General features: G+C 52.8%; 1 protein-coding gene across 1 annotated transcript; it reads right to left on the minus strand.

The window, feature by feature from the left end:
* Positions 1-11,624, minus strand: TLE6 (TLE family member 6, subcortical maternal complex member). The gene is made up of 17 exons (XM_061149315.1): positions 11,533-11,624; positions 11,261-11,346; positions 10,681-10,754; positions 10,236-10,281; positions 8,420-8,461; positions 4,113-4,175; positions 3,728-4,022; positions 3,593-3,615; positions 3,251-3,311; positions 3,067-3,170; positions 2,939-2,976; positions 2,327-2,579; positions 1,988-2,238; positions 1,423-1,564; positions 868-1,018; positions 330-406; positions 1-158 (listed from the first exon to the last, which is right to left on the minus strand). The coding sequence occupies exons 2-17, from the start codon at positions 11,261-11,263 to the stop codon at positions 54-56; spliced, it is 1,728 nt and encodes a 575-aa protein (XP_061005298.1). The 5' UTR covers positions 11,264-11,346; positions 11,533-11,624; the 3' UTR covers positions 1-53.
* Between the last annotated feature and the right edge of the window lie 6,340 nt (positions 11,625-17,964).

Here is a 17,964-nt window from a genome sequence, read left to right on the forward strand (position 1 = left end):
TTACACATGACAAAGATCACTCATCGTGCGAGCCCGCCCACCCTGGCGAGCCCTCAGTATGTGAGCTGGTACACCGAGGCGTGGTCCCTGGACCCTGTGACGATCAGGTGGCTGCTGGGGGACACATCACAGCACATGACAGAGGATCTCTCGGGCACCTGGGAGGGTTGGGGGGCAGAGCAAGGGACTCACCCATTCTTGTTCTTAACATCTGCCCATCCATTCCAACGTGGTCCCTTTTGGTGGGGGGCCTCTGCATTTGGACCCCTAGGCTTGGCCCCTGAGCACCCAGGACACACATGCACCACCCTCCTGCCCTACCCTTGTACCTGGACCGCCATGGTCCCTGTGGGCATGCTGAAGATGCTAACCAGGTTGTCTGTTCCCACACTCACCCACCACTGGCCTGGGAAGAGGCAGAGGGGGGCCCAGTCACAGAGAAAGCTGGCAGCCGAGGACTGGACCCCTGGGGATCTGGGAACTGGAGCCCCTCACACCTCCCTGAGTGAGCCCCTGCAGATATCATCTCTCAGGGGAGTTCCTGCTGATGAAGGGCATGGTCAGGGGGGTTGGTCAGGAAGGGTCAGAAAGGGCTGAGCAGACTTTCCTGGTGGTCCAGGGGTTAACACTCCATGCTCCCAATGCAGGGGCCCCAGGTTCGATCCCTGGTCAGGGAACTAGATCCCACATGCTGCAGCGAAAGATCCTTCATGCCGCAACTAAGACCCAGTGCAATCAAATACATAAATATTAAAAAAAGAGAAGAAAGGGCTGGGTGGAGTGGGTCTGAGTGAGGCAGGGCCCTGTGGGAGACTGAGGATCGCTGGGGACCACGGGGGACTCCCCAGTCCCTTCCTGGCCACTCACCCACAGGGGAGAACTTGAGTCCAAGGATGGTGCCGTCCTTATACCCCACCATGCGTTTCTGGCCTCCGAGGCTGGGCTGCAGCCACTGCTGGCCGTTGGCCGTGCCCACCAGCACCCAGTCCTCGTGGGGGCTAGGGGACAGGCTCATTATCTGGGGAGAAGACAGCAAGGAAAACATTGGTCAGGTCCCAGCCAGGTCAAGAGGTGGCAGGAGCCCAGGAACCCATGCTGGGGGCCTGACTGCCTGCCTGCTTCCTGGCTGGGAGGCACCAACAAGCAACTTGACATTTCCAGCCTAGTTTGGCTCATCTACAAAATGAGTGTGGTCCTCTCTACCTTACCAGATTATCACAGAGACTCAGAATACGATCCCTTGATACAGAGTACAAAAGCATCCAATGTTATCTGGGCAATGGAGGGGGATGTAGCTAAGGAACCCTCTCTTCACAGCATCATGGAGACTTGAGGTCCCACTCCCCCTCCCCCAGCATCAACCTCCTTCAGTCCCAGGCCCAGCTGCTACCTGACCAAGCAGGCCCCATCCCAGCTGCACACCTGAGATTCAAACTGGTATTCTTGGGGCTCCCCAGTGGCCCTCAGATCCCAGCACCGCAGGCAGGCATCCAGACCCCCCGTCCAGACGTGCTGGTCTTTAACAGCAATGCTCTTGGCACCGTTCGGATGTCCCGGCAGGTCCCTGGCCCAGGAGAGGCATAGGCAGGGAGGTCAGAGCTGAGACTTTAAGCTCTGCGCCCCCAGGGACACCCAATCACATTCCCCAGGGGTGAGTCTAAGCCCCAGGGGACCATGTCTGGGGACATCTGTGCTCCTAGCATTGAGTGGGTGGGGGCTGGGATGCTGCTCAGCACCCCACAGGGCCTGGCACAGCTCCCCAACTGGGAATTATGTCGCCCAATCACATCGGGGTGACAGATGGGGAAACCAACGCAGACAAGAAGTCCCACAATGGGGCTTCAAACAAACAGCCCAGCTATGACATGAACCCAGGTCTTCAACTCTCCAGTGTTAAGAGTTCCCAAAGGAAAAGGGCTTTTGCCTTGAAACTGCTGGGTTCCTGCTCAGGGGCCAAGACAGGAAGGGGCTCTCCCCCGGGCCACACCTGACCACACTCCAGTCCCGAAGGTCCCAGATCCTGACGCTGCCGTTGGTGAAGCCAGCAAAGGCCAGGCTGTCCTCAGAGCTGGCAGCCAGGGCCTGGCAGGTGAGGCCCGCGCAGGGCAGTTCGGCTGTCACGTGCAGGGAAGGCGCCGTCAGGTCCCACAGGCTCACGCCAGCCAGGCTGTGGCCGCCCGCGAGCAGGGCCGTGCTGTCTGAGAAGAGCAGGCAGGTGCGGAGGTAGGCCCCCGGGGTCTGGGGTGGGCAGAGCCTGAGGTGAGCTTCCGCCCCTGCAGGGGCCAGGGCACTCCCAGTTCCCACCAGCCCCGCCCAGAGCCCTCACCTTTACTCTCAGGAAGCTCTCTGGAAACCTGGCCTTCGTCACCTGGCCCACCAGGCTCCACACCTTGACGCCACCCCTGCCGCAGGTGAAGGCGTGCCGGGTGAAGCTGCTGATGGCAGTGGCCAGCACGGGCTCCCCGTGTTCTAGTCTCTGCATCTTCTCCACTCTGTGTGGGACGGCCAGCTTCCTGGACTGCCAGGGCAAGGCATCAGGCCTATTCCATGTGTTTTCAAAGTCCTCAGGGTCCCAGCATCTTGAGAGAGAAGGCCTCAGAGTCAGCAGCCTGCCTGAGAGCCTCTCTGCTTGGAGTAGGGCACCTGGCAAGCCCCAAAGGGGCTTCCTTCCTTTTTAGGTTCAGGGATTCTCTCAAGCCTCACTTCTCCACCACACTCTACTTCCCCCAAGGTCACATTCCTCCAAGTATTATCTGTCTCCTGTAATGGAATACTGCTCCCCTCTACCCAGAATGCTTTGTCCTATCCCAAACTCCTACTCATCCTTCAAGGCCCTTTTTTTTTTCCCAAGGGGCATTTTGCCCCTTCCTCCAGGAAGTCTTCTCGCCCCTACATCTGGGCTCCCCTAGCCTCAGACCACAGGTTGGAACATACTTACATGGGCTTCAGAAATTGATAGGTCTTCCTGGCAAGCTCCTGTGGGTGAATGAGGTCACACCTGAGCCACATCCCCCTCCTGTCTCGACCGCCTCCCCCCCAGCTTTTGTGTGGAGTGCAAGGTCTTACCTGGGCCATGTGGGAGAACATCCCCTGTCCTATAGCACCCAGGCCTGGGCTTCCCTCTCGGGAGCCCTCAGAGGAACTGGCAGAGGGCGTGGGTGGGAGGAAAACTGGGCAGAGACAAGAGTGAATCAGTGGCAGGTATACCCCCTCCCCCTCAGGGCAGACTGCCCTCCTTCCCCTGGATTACCCAGAGTGTCTTTGGGAAGCATTTTCACTCCCAGGTATCGTGGTCCCGGCTCCTGGCTCTCCTGCCCATGGGAATTGGGGAAATCAGTTCAGACCAAAGGATGTGCCAGGGTTGGTCTGAGAAGCAGAACACGGTGGGAGGGCCCAGGCAGTGTGGACAAGATGCTCCAGCTGCCAGAAGTCCCATCCTTCCGTTGAGGCTGAGCTGCAGGTATTCTCTGAGGGTCTCCAAGGGGTAAGGGGAGGGGGACAGGCCAATACATAGGAACCCAGAGGTCCCTACCAGGGGGCCCACTCAGGACAAAGCCCACTCCTCTAGGTACTAAGGATTCCAGTTACTTACATGGTCTGGTGTCTGGTCTGTTGCTATGATGACAAGAAGGGATAAGGGAGAGAAGGCAGGGCAACAAAGTTCAATGGATGCTGCCTCTCCACGTGGCCTGAGCCCCCCAGTCTCCACACCCCCAGGGAGACTCACTCCTGTGTCTCAGGCGCTCCCCCTGGTCCTGGGTCCCAGCAAAAATCTCCCAGAGCTGCTCCGTCAGAATATCCTGTGAAAACTGGGGCTCCGAGTCCCAGCACGGCTGCGTGTCTCGCTGGCGGACTGTGTCATTGTCCACTCGGGGGGATCGCTGGAACCAGTCGGATGACCTCATGACCAGTACGTCTTCGAAGTCTAGATCCTGGAGACCGGAGGTCTGTGGGGGTGTGGCCCCTGGGTGCTGGGCGTCCTGGCTGGGTTGCTCGCTGAGGGAGGCCTGGCTCCCTTGGTTCTGGAAGTGCAGGGTCGTGGGTGAGGGGCACGAGGATGCACCATTTGCCCCGAGCCCATCCCCACCCTCCTGGGGCACCCAGGAACCTACCTCCCCCAGCTGCAAGCCTAGGGATTGGCTGCAGGTCTCCACCATCTGTAGGAAGTTTTCTGCCTGGAGGGGAGAAGGTCATCCTATTAAAGCTTCATTAAAGGACAGCCCTGGGGGACCTCCCTGGTGGTCCAGTGGCTAAGACTCCACACTCCCAATGCAAGGGGCCCAGGTTCAATCCCTGGTCAGGGAACTAGATCCCACATGCTGCAAGAGTTCAAATGCTGCAGTTCAAGATCCAGCATGCTACAACCAGTCAACCCTAAAGGAAATCAACCTGAATATTCATTGGAAGGACTGATGCTTAAGATGAAGCTCCAGCAGTTTGGCCATCTGGTATGAAGAGCCGACTCATGGGAAAAGACCCTGATGCTGGGAAAGACTGAAGGCAGGAGGAGGAAGGAACAACAGAGATGGCATCACCATCTCCATGGATGTGAGTTTGAACAAACTCCAGGAGACAGTGAAGGACAGGGAAGCCTGGTGTGCTGCAGTCCATGGGGTTGCAAAGAGTTAGACATGACTGAGTGACTGAACACCAACAACAAATGCTGCAACCAAGGTTGAAAATCCCATGAGCTGCAACTAGGACCCAGTGCAGTCAAATAAATAATTAAAAAAAAAAAAAAAAACCAACCTTGAGGACAAACCCGTTCCAACAAGCCAGTTTCCTCATGGGCAATATGGGGTATACCACCTCCCTTGAACATTTTTGGGTGGATTTGTGGTCACCCAGCAAAAACCAAGCTCTTGGTACCCAGAAGGTAACCGTGGCCACGGGTGACAAAAACCGAGCCCTAACGACCAGTCACCACTCGAAGATGGTCAGGTCATCAAACTCACATTTTCCTGGGCCCGGATGCCATTCCCACTTAAAATGGCTTCAAGAAGCAAAGCCCTGTTACCCAGGTCCCCCGGTGTGGGGATGACATTTGAATATGCTGAAATGTTGCAGAGATCCTAAGAAATCAATGGTTTCCTCTTCAGGAGCAGGGCTGGCAACAGAGCAGCCAGGGAACCTGGTGGGAGGGTCACTTATTTACCATTTAAAGTGGAGCCAAGGCTTCTCTGATGGTCCAGTGGCTAAGACTCTGTGCTCCCAATGCAGGGGTCCTGGGTTCAATCCCTGGTCAGGGAACTAAATCCCACATGCTGCAAGTAAGACCCCGGTGCAGCCAAATAAATATTTTAAAAAATAAAAGTCGAGCAATGTGACTGCTACCGATTCCAGGTTTAAGTCAACAGTTTCTGTGGTCACAGAAGGCTCCCTAAATTTTCTTTCTCCCTCCCAGCAGGTTGCCCATCTGTTCCTTTAGGACAGGCTCTCTCTTATGGCATGTCCTACTGCTTTTCTCCACAAAGCTTTTCTGGCCCAAGTGCTAGAATCCCTTTTAACCTCTCCTTCCTTGAGACTGTGCTACCCTGCACAGACTGGCTGCAGGTGGCTATTTAAATATAAAGTTAAGTATAATTAAAAATGCAGGCACTTCTTTGTGGTCCAGAGGTTACAGGTTCTATCCCTAGTCAGGGAACTAAGATTGCACATGAAGTAGGACGCGGTCAAAAAAAAAAAAAAAATGCAACCCTGAGGCCCACTGGCCACATCCAAGGGCTCAAGAACCAAGGACAGGGATTTTCCTGGTGGACCAATGGCTAAGACTCCAAGTTCTCAATGCAAGGGGTCTGGGTTTGATCCCTGGTCAGGGAACTAGATCCCACATGCCTCAACTAAGACCTGGTACAGTCAAATAAATAAAAAGAACCAAGGGCAGCAGCTCCTACAATGTTCCTGGCCTCCAGCTAAGGACACAAACCATCCAAGACAGGAAGCCCCCCTACAGTACTGCCAGGAATTCGCTGTAGAGACCCACCTTCTCGGGCTGATAAGAGGCTCTGTGAGAATGTGCATATATGCGGCTATATTTAGTCCAGGAAGACTAAATATAGTGATATTAAGAATGTTCTAGACCTGCCTAAGGTTGAGTCCTTGACATGTGGATGGTGCCACTTGATTGCCAACTAAAATGTAAATAGCCACACGTGTCCCATGTCTACTGCAGAGGAGGATACAGGTTCAGTCTTTGGCCTGTGGCTTTGGAGGCAGTGCCCATGGGCCTTACCAATGCACATGCCTCTTCTCCATGGTGGATACCAAGATGCTGTTTGGCCCAGGGTGAATTCCGAAATCCTGGGGAAATGTTCTGATTCACAGAAAAAAATAACTGCCAAGGAATGTGGGGTGAGTGCTGACTGTGGCTCTCAGTTCTGTTGAATGGGTACCACTGAGGTTCCCATCCTGCAGATGAGAAAACGAGGCTCAGAGCCCCAAAGTCAGGATATGCGGTGGCTGGGCTGTGTTTACCTGTCCCCACTTGCAGCCTAGTCCCATCTCCTGCCTGTCACTGGGGCGGACAGGATGGGGAAGGGAGAGGCTGGGGTGAGGACCCCCTCCCCGAGCCCTCGTAGCTCCAGGCGGCTGCTTCCTAGGGCAGCCAGAGATGGATTCCCCAGCTGGGCCTCCCAGCAGCACAAGGCCCAGGGGAGCCTTCCCCAATTCGCCCTGGCTCGTTAATGCGCAATTTACTGGCACTTTAATGCACTCAGCATGAAAAGTGCTGCTCCCTCCTGCCTGCGAGCTGGCCCTCCCTGGGGAGAGCTGTGTGCAGGCGGGCTGGGGAGCAAGGGGCCCTGCTGCTGCTGCTCGGGATTTTAAATGTGCATCGAGGGAAGCTGGTAGAGGAGGGACTGAAAACAGGGGAGGGGGCGGTGGTCTGTGCAGAACCACGAGTAAGCATTACCTGGGGCTCTCTGTGGGGGGAGGGCTGCTTGGTGGAGACCCTCTGGGATCCTCATCAGACCCTTTGATGCTCAGCACCTGCTATGAATTTCCTCCTCCCAACACATCCCACTCTGCCTGTTTCTCACCAATAAACCTTCCCAGTGACCAGCCTCCCACACCTGGATAGTCCTAACTGGACCCCAACTCCTGCCCCTCCTCCCTGCAGCAGGCACCAGAGGGTGCTGGTGAGCATCTGAGTCAGCGCCTGCCCTGTCCTCTGCCCACAGCCCTCCAGGGTTCCCACCTTCGGGAGAGCAAAAACCCAAGTCCTCCTGCAGCCCACAAGGCCCTGCATGACCTGCCCCATCTCCTCCCTCCCTCCCCTCCTTCCTCTTTCCCCTTGGCTCACTCTGCTCCAGCCACAAGGCCCTCCTGGTTCCTCCAACACGCCAGGGCCAGGAACAGTCCTGCCTCAGGGCCTTTGCACAGGCTGTGCCCTCTGCCAGGTCTACTAGTCATTCCAGACACCTATCCTCCCTCCTTCTCTGATCTCCTTCAAGAGTTTGCTCAAATGTCACAGAATCTTCCCTGACCACCCTGAATTGTAATCCACTGCCACCTTGGTACCCCCCTCCCTCCACATCCCCTTGGGGCTGCTCAATTCCGCCTCCCACCATGCCCAGTCCTCACCATCTGACACTTCTGTTTACCAAGCTCCTCTCACCCCAAGGGCAGCGGTTTGTCTGTGTTCTCTTTTGCTATTTCCCTGGCGCCTACAACCGTACTTGGCAAGGAGGTGATGGATAAATATCTGTTGAATGAATAACTGTGTTCTGCTTGCTTCCTGGCCCCTCCTCCTCCACTCTGCTCTACTCTGGATCTGTCTTTCCCTGTTCCCTGAGCTTCTCACCCCAGGCTCTGCTAAGTCGCAGACACAGCCCTGGCCCTCCGCCAGTCACATGTGGCACAGGCGGAAAAGTCCTGACAGTGCCCAGGAGAAAGGAGCCAGGTGGTGGGAGGACAGGCAGGGTGGAAGCTGCGCTTCAGCCTGGGCAAGGCACCCCAAGTGGGAGGAGGGGAGGCCTGGTGCAGGCCTGCTCTCCCCAGCCAATGTGAGCCAGGCCGTTGAGAACCTCAGATACATGGAGACTGCATTCGGCTGTGCCTGGCACATAATGGCCCCTTCCTAGCAGAAGTAACTGACCTGTGAAATGCTGACAGGCCCTTGGCCTTCTCTAGCCCCATGGGGATTGGGAGCAGGCCCAGAAGGAAGAGGCACAGGATTGGAGATGCACTCCTGAGATGTGGGGCTACCTCATATCCTGGGGTTCCACTTCAGGCCCTACGCCCTCTATCTGCAGCCCTCCCACCTCCCAGGGGGCAGGGGGAAGCCCAAGTCTTTCCCTGCAGCCTGCTAGGGCCTGTACCACCTGACCTGTCCCTCTCTGCCCTCCCTCTGTCCCCCTTTCTCCTGCTGTGCAAGGAGGGCAGCCCTCCCTCGCCACCCAAGCTCCCGTCACTCATTCACCTGCTTGAGATGCTCCTGGATCCCCTGCTGGATTTTCAGGACCTGCAAAGAACACCAGCAATCACATGAGGTGGCGGTCGACGGACACGAGCAAGAACGCAAGACTTAATGTTGTGTGGCCCTCTCCCCAGCTGTGTGACCCTGGACAAGCTGTGATACCTCCCTGGTCTCTGCTCTCAGCAAATGGGATATGGCCAACCATACTCAGAGTGGGAGGTAATTAGAGAGACCCCTGGCAGTCATGCTTTCAAACTGTGGTGCTGAAGACGACTCTTCAGAGTCCCCTGGACCACAAAGGAGAACAAACCAGTCAATACCAAAGGAAATCAACCCTGAATACTCATTGGAAGGACTGATGCTGAAACTGAAGCTACAGTACTTTGGCCACCTGATGCGAAGAGCCAACTCATTGGAAAAGACTCTGATACCAGGAAAGATTGAGGGCAGGAGGAGAAGTGGGCAATAGAGGATAAGATGGTTGGATGGCATCACCACTTAGTGGACATGAGTTTGAGCAAGCTCCAGAGATAGCGGAGGACAGGGAAGCCTGGCATGCTGCAGTCCATGGTGTCGCAAAGTGTCAGACGTGACTGAGCGACTGAACAACAACCGACTGTCATTCTAGATATGAACAGAAGGTCAAAGGGGGCTGTGACCTGCCCTGCCCCTCCCTGCCCTCTCTGCCTCCTTCTTTCCCCCTCACTCACTGCTCCAGCCACACAGGCCTCCTCACTCTTCCTCCGACAACAGACACAGTCCTTCCCCAGGGCCTCTGCACATGCTACGCCTGCTGCCTGAAACAACCTTCCCTGTTCTCTCTAGGGTGACAGAAACTCCTTATCTTTGATGTCTCGCTGAGCACGTCACTTCCTCCAAGAAGCCCTTCCTGACTACCTGAGCTCAAAACCCTGACTCATTTTCACCCCTTCACCTTCTATTTTCTTTTAAGCACTTACATTTTTGTGAAATATTGCTTCTCTAGTTACATATTTGTCTCCCTCCTCCCCCTAGAGCTGCTCGGTCCAATGAGGGTGCCATCAGTCAAATAAGGCTCTTTAACTTTATTTATTTATTTTGTTAAGGCTCTTTAACTTTAAATCAATGAAAATTCAACTCCTTACAGGAGCACAGTAGCCACGTAGGGCTGGTGGGTGCCATACTGGACCCTGTTGATACAGAACGTTCCTAACATCGTGGAAAATTCCGGAAGACAGCACACACTGGAACATAAACTCCTGAGGGGCAGGACTCTAGTCATATGCTGTATACTCCTAACTGACCAACTGTGGCCTGAAGAAACAGCTCCTTAATTTAAATATGGAATTGCTTGTTTTCACAGCAAGGTTTTTATTAATTAAGAAAAACTCACATGGGCTTCCCTGGTGGTTCAGCGGTAACATGGGTTCAGTTCCTGGCCAGGGAAGATCCCACATGCCTCAGAGCATCTGAGCCCATGCGCCACAGCTCTGACCCTGTGCTCTAGAGCCTGAAAGCCACAACTACTGAGTCCCATGCTCTGCAATGAGAAGCCCTCGACCCCAACTAGAAAGTAGCCCCCACTCGCCACAACTAAGGAAAGCCTGAGAACAGCAACAAATACCCAGCATAGCCAAAAATAAAAAATAAAAATAAAAGTGTCTATGACTGAATTCCATTTAAAAGAAGAAAAACACACGAAGTTGGGGCTCAGTGGGTTCTTTGCATTGCCTAAGGCAAGCAAAGTAGAGAAGGTGTCCCCTAACCCAGATTGTGAAACTAAACACAACAGCCTTTCCAGGTGGCTCCAGACGGGCTGACAGGTGGGGGTGGGGCTCACCAAGCCGTAAGCGAGGTCCACCTGCGTCGTCAAGTGAGTGGGGAACCTGCCGGGGAAGACAGACCTGCTGGAAGTGGAGGCCTCAAGACCCTTCCCCAGAATGTGCCCTGCCTTCAGTGCCCCAGCAGGGCAGTTCCATTAAGGGAGCTAGTCCCTTCCACGTGCCACACTGAAAGCAGTGTCAAGACGAACATGATTTTAATGCAGTATTTTACAAAATATAATTGAATGAGAGCAAATCCATACTGAACCACACACAGTCAAAAATTGAAATGAAAGCCAGGATTGGCATTACTGGTTTTCCTTTCCTTCTGCGTCACCCTCCAACATGGTCGCCACCCACACTGGTCCTGCATTTTGGGCCATGGAGACAAAGTTGGGGTTCTTTCCCTCTGTGGGACTTCCGGCCACAGCGGTGCCTCCAGACCCCGGGGATTGTCCTCACCTGGGGAAGTGCTGCTTGAGCTGATCCAGGGCGTCCTGATAGTTCCGGGCTGGAAGGTTGACCTGAGGATGCTCCTGGAGAAGTCAAAGTGGGGGATGAACAAAACCCACAGATGGCCAGCATACTTGCTGTCAGGTCATCAGCCCCAAAGAGGGTGGGGCAGGACCTCCTGAGACCTGAAGGTCATTTGCTCTCTCTCTGTTATTACTTAAGTACCCACACGGTATCTTCCATCTTGATTCTCGGCCTAAAGTTGAAAATATTTACTTTCTGGCCTGTTATGGAAGCTTGCCGACCCCTGGCCTAAACTGTTAGAAGTGGTTTTCTCTGGGAAGTAATGAGGTCGGGGGCAGGAAAGGGGAAGGGACTTTTGCTTGTAAAATATTAACTGAATAAATGATGTAGCCAGGTGTTTATCACCTGGGTGATAAAATGTTTAATTTTAAAACGAAAGTGCCTTAAAGTATGATGGCTTTGTATCCCCAGCTTAAAGGCCAGCCCATGTCCCTCCCTTAGGAGCAGGAGAGATTTGAGCCCAGCTGCTGCCTCCTCGCCCCTCCCCTCAGGAGTAATGCCTCACCATGTTTTGAGGGTGTCCGTGGGGGCTGAGACGACCCCAAGAGGTCACTCTTCAGGCTGCAGTAACAAGCACTTTAGCCAGGGACTCTAAAATTAACAAGGAGATTACAGATCCTGAGCACAGAAGGCTGATCAGGAACAGAGACACAACCAGCCGCACCCCACCCTTGGCCCACCTTGATCTTCCCTCTAGGGCTGAGTCCTGGGCCTGCGACCCCTCCCTGAGTGCCAGTACCCCACTGCATTCTCTACACCCGACGTTCATTCATTCACCTCTCTCTGGGGCTTCCAGCTGTGCTGATTCCTGGTGGGGAGTCCCCTGGGGCTTCACTCTAGGAGGTGGGGCACAGGGTATGGTGCCAAACATATACACTTCCTTCTAGGAGCAGTCAGGGCTGGAGGAACCCCAGAGAAAGATATCAAAGCTCAAACTTAGTTTTGAGACAATTTCCTAAAGCACGGGAGAATATCATTTGGAAAGGGGTTTTGAAGGATGAATAAGAGTTGGCCAGGTGAATTAGAAATTTCTCAAGAAGAAAGAGACCTAATCAGTCCTGTGGCACTAAACTCCTTCTTTACCTCTGCCCCTCAGCACCCTTCCAGCCCCCTCCCCAGCCCAAGGACCCTGGGGTCTGCCAAGAGATCCACAGGCCTTCCCACCTCTTTTAGGATGGTGGCCCAGAAGGAAGCCGCCAGGGTCAGCCAAGTTCAGGCGGACAGGAAGCAACCCCCCCCACCCCGGAGGCCAATTGACCCATCGGGCCCCACCCCGCCCCGCCCCTGCCCTGCCCCGCCACCACCTGCACCACGAAGCCGGGCACTGAACTAGCAGCAGCTGCACGTGGGATCGGGCTCCGCAGGCCGGCGGCGCTGACCAATCGTAAGGGCGCTTACCCACGTGGGCCGCGGCTCCCATATCTGATTGGTCGGCTCTCCCCAGCCGCCGGACGGGCTGTCAATCAGCGCGCCCGGCGCCTACGCTTAACCCTTGCGGTCCCGAGGCTGGGAAGGGCAGCGTGTAGAGTTGTAAGCAATTTGGGGTCCCGGCAGGGATGAGGATATTTAGTTAAAGCAAGGGGCTTGGGGTCACAAGGTGCAGCTTGAGTAGAGACTGGGAGGTGTGTATTCTCCTTGTTTTGTGAGAAGCCTCGTCAATTTTTCGTCCTGCCCTGGAGCGGCTCCTGGAGCGGGGAATGGAAGCGCTCTCACTCCAGATCCTTAGATATGGACTAAGCACCTTCTCCTCAGTATTAAATAACGTGCATTGCAAACGAAGCTTCGGTCCCCTTTCTTGGGGAAAATTCAAAGGCTCCCTTTTATCCAGCCTCCTAGGAGGCAAGCCTGGGGCTGTGCATTTTATCAGCGAATTTTCCCAGCAGCCCTCCGAGCCCCGGGACTGAGGCTCTGAGAAATCTGAGAACCAAAGGCAGGATACTGCGAAGGCCTTGGAACTAGTACACTTTTCCAGGTTCAAGGCCAAGGGGGGAAGCCTAGTTCTACTCTAGGCTTGGGGTGACCTCAAAGATAAGGGTGGGGTGTGTGTGGAGAGGTTCAGGAGTCCTGTTTTTGTTGTGAAACGGCCTGCTTGAGATGGGAAGTGTCCAGTGCAGAGTGTGGGAGTGAGAGGTCAAGTTTGTACCCTCCCCAGAACCTTCGCTCTGGCTGTTCCCTCCTGGGCTGTTCCCCGGCTGGATACTTCACCTTCAACTCTAGCTCAGAGGTCACCAGTTCAGGAAAGCATCCATCCCCTGGACACAGTTCTTATTTTTCTCCAAATCTGGTTTATATTGAAGCTAATCTTGTAATCTCCGTAGCCCTAAACACTGCTGTGTTCGAAACTCACACAATGCTGATTCTCCTACATGTTTGCACCTGGCCACCGGCACTGGGGCGGGGGAGGGGGGGCCGGGGGAGTGGTGGTGAAGGGGGGCGGGAGTAGGCAGGTTTGTGATTCACACAAACCTGAGAAATCTCCTTCCCCACCAAAGTCCGAGCTTTGTCGTGGAGAGGGGGTGGACGTGGAAGGGAAGCGGGTGACTGAGGGTTCAGATCCTAGGACGGTAGCCCCCAGAGGTTATGATGTAAACACACAATTCAGGTTCTGTGGCTTGTTTGTGAAGGACAAAGTGAGAGCTGCCATGTATAAGCCTCAAATACAGGTTTTTGCCCACCATCCCTCCACTGGCCCATAATTGAAGTGTATTTTATTTATGGTCCAGCCTGCTAATTGCCTCCCTCTGCGTGCTCCACTCCTCTCCGTGGTTGTAGAGGGTCAGCCGGACACACCAGTTTATTATCCTGGGCTGTCTTGTCTCCCATGATATCCACTGGTTACCTGCGGTTATTTAAATGAAAATGAATTAAAACGAAATAAAATTTCAAACTCGGTTCCTCCGGGGCCACAGGCTGAATCAATGTCAACTGCTCAGTAGCCGCACCTGGCTGGGGACGACTGGCTGCCCTGCAGATCTATAACATTCCCATCGTCTTAGAAAGTTCCGCTGGTTAGTGCAGGTCTGAGATTCTCTTTAATTTTGATTTTCTATTGGAGTATAGAAAATCTCCAGTATTGGGGTTGCCAGGTGGCGTTAGTGCTTAAGAACCTGCCTGCCAATTCAGAAGACATTAGTTCAATCCCTGGGTGGGGAAGATCCTCTGGAGAAGGAAATGGCAATGCACTCCAGTATTCTTACTTGGCAAATCCCACGGACAGAGGAGCCTCGTGGGCTATAGTCCATGGGGTTGCAAAGAGTTGGATGTGACTAAGTGACTAGGCACATAATTGATTTAAAGTGTCGTGTTCAGTTCAGTCGTTCAGTTGTGTCTGACTTTTTGTGACCCCATGGACTGCAGCACGCCAGGCTTCCCTGTCCATCACCAACTCCCAGAGCTTACTCAAATTCATGTCCACTGAGTTGGTGATGTCATCCAACCATCTCATCCTCTGTTGTCCTCTTTTCCTCCTGCCTTCAGTATTTCCCAGCATCAAGGTCTTTTCCAATGAGTCAGTTCTTCACATCAGGTGGCCAAAGTATTGCAGCTTCAGTTTCAGCATCAATCCTTCCAATGAATAGTCAGGATTGAATTCCTTTAGGATTGACTGGTTTGATCTCCTTGAGGTCCAGGGGACTCTCAAGAGTCTTCTCCAACACCACAGTTCAAAAGCGTCAATTCTTCAGCACTCAGCTCTTTTCATGATACAACTCTCACATCCATACATGAGTACTGGGAAAACCATAGCTTTGACTGGGAAAACCATGGACCTTTGTCGGCAAAGTAATGTCTCTGTTTTTTAATATGCTGTCTAGGTTGGCCAAAGTTTTTCCAAGGAGCAAGTGTCTTTTAATTTCATGGCTGCAGTCACCATCTGTAGTGATTTTGGAGCCCAAGAAAATAAAGTCTGTCACTGTTTCCATTGTTTCCCCATCTATTTGCTATGAAGTGATGGGACCGGATACCTTGATCTTAGTTTTCTGAATGTTGAGTTTTAAGCCAGCTTTTTCGCTCTCTTCTTTCACTTTCAAGAGGCTCTTTAGTTCCTTGCTAAACATTTAATTTACTAAATATTGTGTTAGTTTCATAGAACTGAAGTTCTTAAAAAAACAAAAGAGAAATTCCTGGGACTTCTCTGGTGGTCCATGAGTTAAGACTTCGCACTCCTGATGCAGAGGGCCTGGGTCTGATCCCTGGTCAGGGAACTAGATCCCACATGCTGCAACTAAGAGATTGCATGCCACAACTAAAAAAATCCCAAGTGCCACAACTAAGACTCAGCGCAGCCCAAGAAATATTTTTTAAAAGAGAAGTTCCTAAAAAAATAAATAAATAAATAAATAAATTTTTTTAAAAAAAGAGAAGTTCCTAGGTCCATGTAGAATTGGGAGGCATTCATAGCAGCACTTCTATCCTCACCCGTGGAAAGCCCCCTGCACCCGTAGCTGGGGTCATGGTGGGCCCTTTGGCTGGTGTGGGCTCACACCTGCATCTTCCTTTTACTGTTCCCACTTGCTCCAGCCTGTCTGACAGGCACGCAACCTCCTTGAGCCCTCAGGAAAGGGACAGATGACACAGCAGTGAGGAGGGAAGGAAGCAAAGATTTCCTTCTTGGCTCTCGAGTTGCTATGATTTACTTTGGAAAACCAAGGACTGATGAACATTTTCGAGAAAGCAGGTTTGCATTTCCAAAGCTTTGGAATTCCCTGGGCCTGGGAGATCTCCAGCCTGGCTGCCCAGAGGCCCCAGGGTCACCTGGGTTGGGTGCAGACACAACAGAAGGCTCTAGAGAGAGACCAGGGTGGAGTGACCAGAGGAAGGTGGTGACAGGTTTCAACCCCCACTCCCCCCATGTTCTCTTTGCTATTCCTAGAACCTCCCAGAGGGCCATGTGGGCCAGAGACAATGGCCAAGTGACTGGAGCAGGTAGAAGGGCCTTTGCGTCCAGGCAACAGACGAAGGACCAAGAAGCATCAGAACAGGGACCATCCTGAGTCACTGACTGGGCTAGGATCTGCTCATAGCCCCATGTGCCCAGCTGGCCCCATTCTCAGCCGCCACAGTTCAGTTCAGTCACTCAGTCGTGTCCAACTCTTTGAGACCCCATGAATCGCAGCACACCAGGCCTCCCTGTCCATCACCAACTCCCAGAGTTTACTCAAACTCATGTCCGTCGAGTCGGTGATGCCATCCAGCCATCTCATCCTCTGTCGTCCCCTTCTCCTCCTGCCCCCAATCTCTCCAAGCATCAGGGTCTTTTCCAATGAGTCAACTCTTCGCATGAGGTGGCCAAAGTATTGGAGTTTCAGCTTCAGCATCAGTCCTTCCAATGAACATCCTGGACTGATCTCCTTTAGGATGGACTGGTTGAATCTCCTTGCAGTCCAAGGGACTCTCAAGAGTCTTCTCCAACACCATAGTTCAAAAGCATCAATTTTTTGGCACTCAGCTTTCTTTATAGTCCAACTCTCACATCCATACATGACCACTGGAAAAATCATAGCCTTGATTAGATGGACCTTTGTTGGGAAAGTAATGTCTCTGCTTTTTAATATGCTGTCTAGGTTGGTCATAACTTTCCTTCCAAGGAGTAAGTGTCTTTTAATTTCATGGCTGCAGTCACCATCTGCACTGATTTTGGAGCCCAAAAAAAGTCTGACACTGTTCACAAGAATCCCCTTAATCTTAGCCTGGCCCCAGGAAAAGTGAATTGATCAAATTACTAAGAATTGACTGAGGTTTGGTTTGTGCCACCCGGTGGAAGGAGGTTTGTATTTGTTTCCTGGCGCTGCTGTCACCAATAACCACAAACCGGGTGGCTTAAAACAACAGAAATGTATTCTCTTGCATTCTCGAGGCCAGAAGTCCAAAATCAAGGCTTTGGCAGCCTGGGGCCCTGCTCCTTCTGCAGGCAGCAGAGGAGGGTCCTTACTGCCTCCTCCAGCCTCTGGCTTTACCGGCCTCCTCAGTGTCCTTGGTTTATAGAAGCATCACCCCTAGAGCTCTGCCTCTGTCTTCACACAGATCTGTGTGCAAATTTCACTCTTCTTTTTAGGTATTTATTTATTTCACTGCATCGGGTCTTAGTTGCATCACATAGGATCTTTGATCTTAATTGTAGCATGTGGGATCTAGTTCCCTAACCAGGGATAGAACCTGGACCCCCTGCACTGGGAACGTGGAATCTTAGCCACTGGACCACCAAGGAAGTCCCCAAATTTCCCTCTTTTTACAAGGACACCAGTCACTGGATTTAGGGGCCCCCTCTAGTAGGACCTCATCTTAACTAACTACATCTGCTAAGGTGTTATTTCCAAACACAGTCCCATTCCCAGCTATGTGTGTGTGTGTGTGTGTGCGCGGCGGCAGGTTAGGACTAAAATCTATCTTTGTGCTTGCATGCTCAGTCGCTCAGTTGTGTCCAACTCTTTGCTACCCCATGGACTGTAGCCCACCAGGCTCCTCTGTCCATAGGATTCTCCAGGCAAGAATACTGGAGTCGGTTGCCATTTCTTCCTTCAGAGGATCTTCCGCACCCAGTGATCAAACCAGCATCTCCTGCATGGGCAGGCAGGTTTTTTTTTTTACCACTGAACCAACCAGGGAAGCCAATCAGAGAGTGTCAGTTCATCCCAATTCATATTTTGTCCTGTAAGGACCCTAACGCTGGGACTTAGTGAAGGGGTGTGATCCATGGGATGTCTCAACATCACCTCCTTCCCCCATCACGTGCTTAAGAGACTTAGGCATCCTGCCACCTGGTGTACATTTAGGGCTCATCCGGATCAAGACTGGTAGACTGCTGAGGGCTTCCTGGCAACCTCCCAGATGGCCAGTTGTTCATTGCCATGGCGTCATCTAAAGGCAGGTGATGACTTTATTCCAGCGAGACCCCAACCGCGTGGAGAGGCTGCAGAACACCTCCTTGGGAGTCTAGCTCACTCCCTCTATGAGGTGGTAAAAGAAGAAGGCAGTCGGTAAAGGAGACCCCCTCCCCAGGCCAGTTCTGAGTTGAATTTGTGGTCTCTGATACCCTCTGCTGGCAAAACTTTTTATTACAACTTCATTGAAGTGTAATTTATAAAATGTGCGTTGACCAGTTTTTCAGCATAGGGTTCCACGATGGTTTTTAGTAAATTTGTCCGATTGGATAACCATCACCACGATCCAATTTCAGCAAATTTACCTCTTGTCCTTTTTTTTTAATTAAAA

This window comes from Dama dama, chromosome 9 (genome assembly GCF_033118175.1).
Source record: "Dama dama isolate Ldn47 chromosome 9, ASM3311817v1, whole genome shotgun sequence".
Lineage (NCBI taxonomy): Eukaryota > Metazoa > Chordata > Mammalia > Artiodactyla > Cervidae > Dama > Dama dama.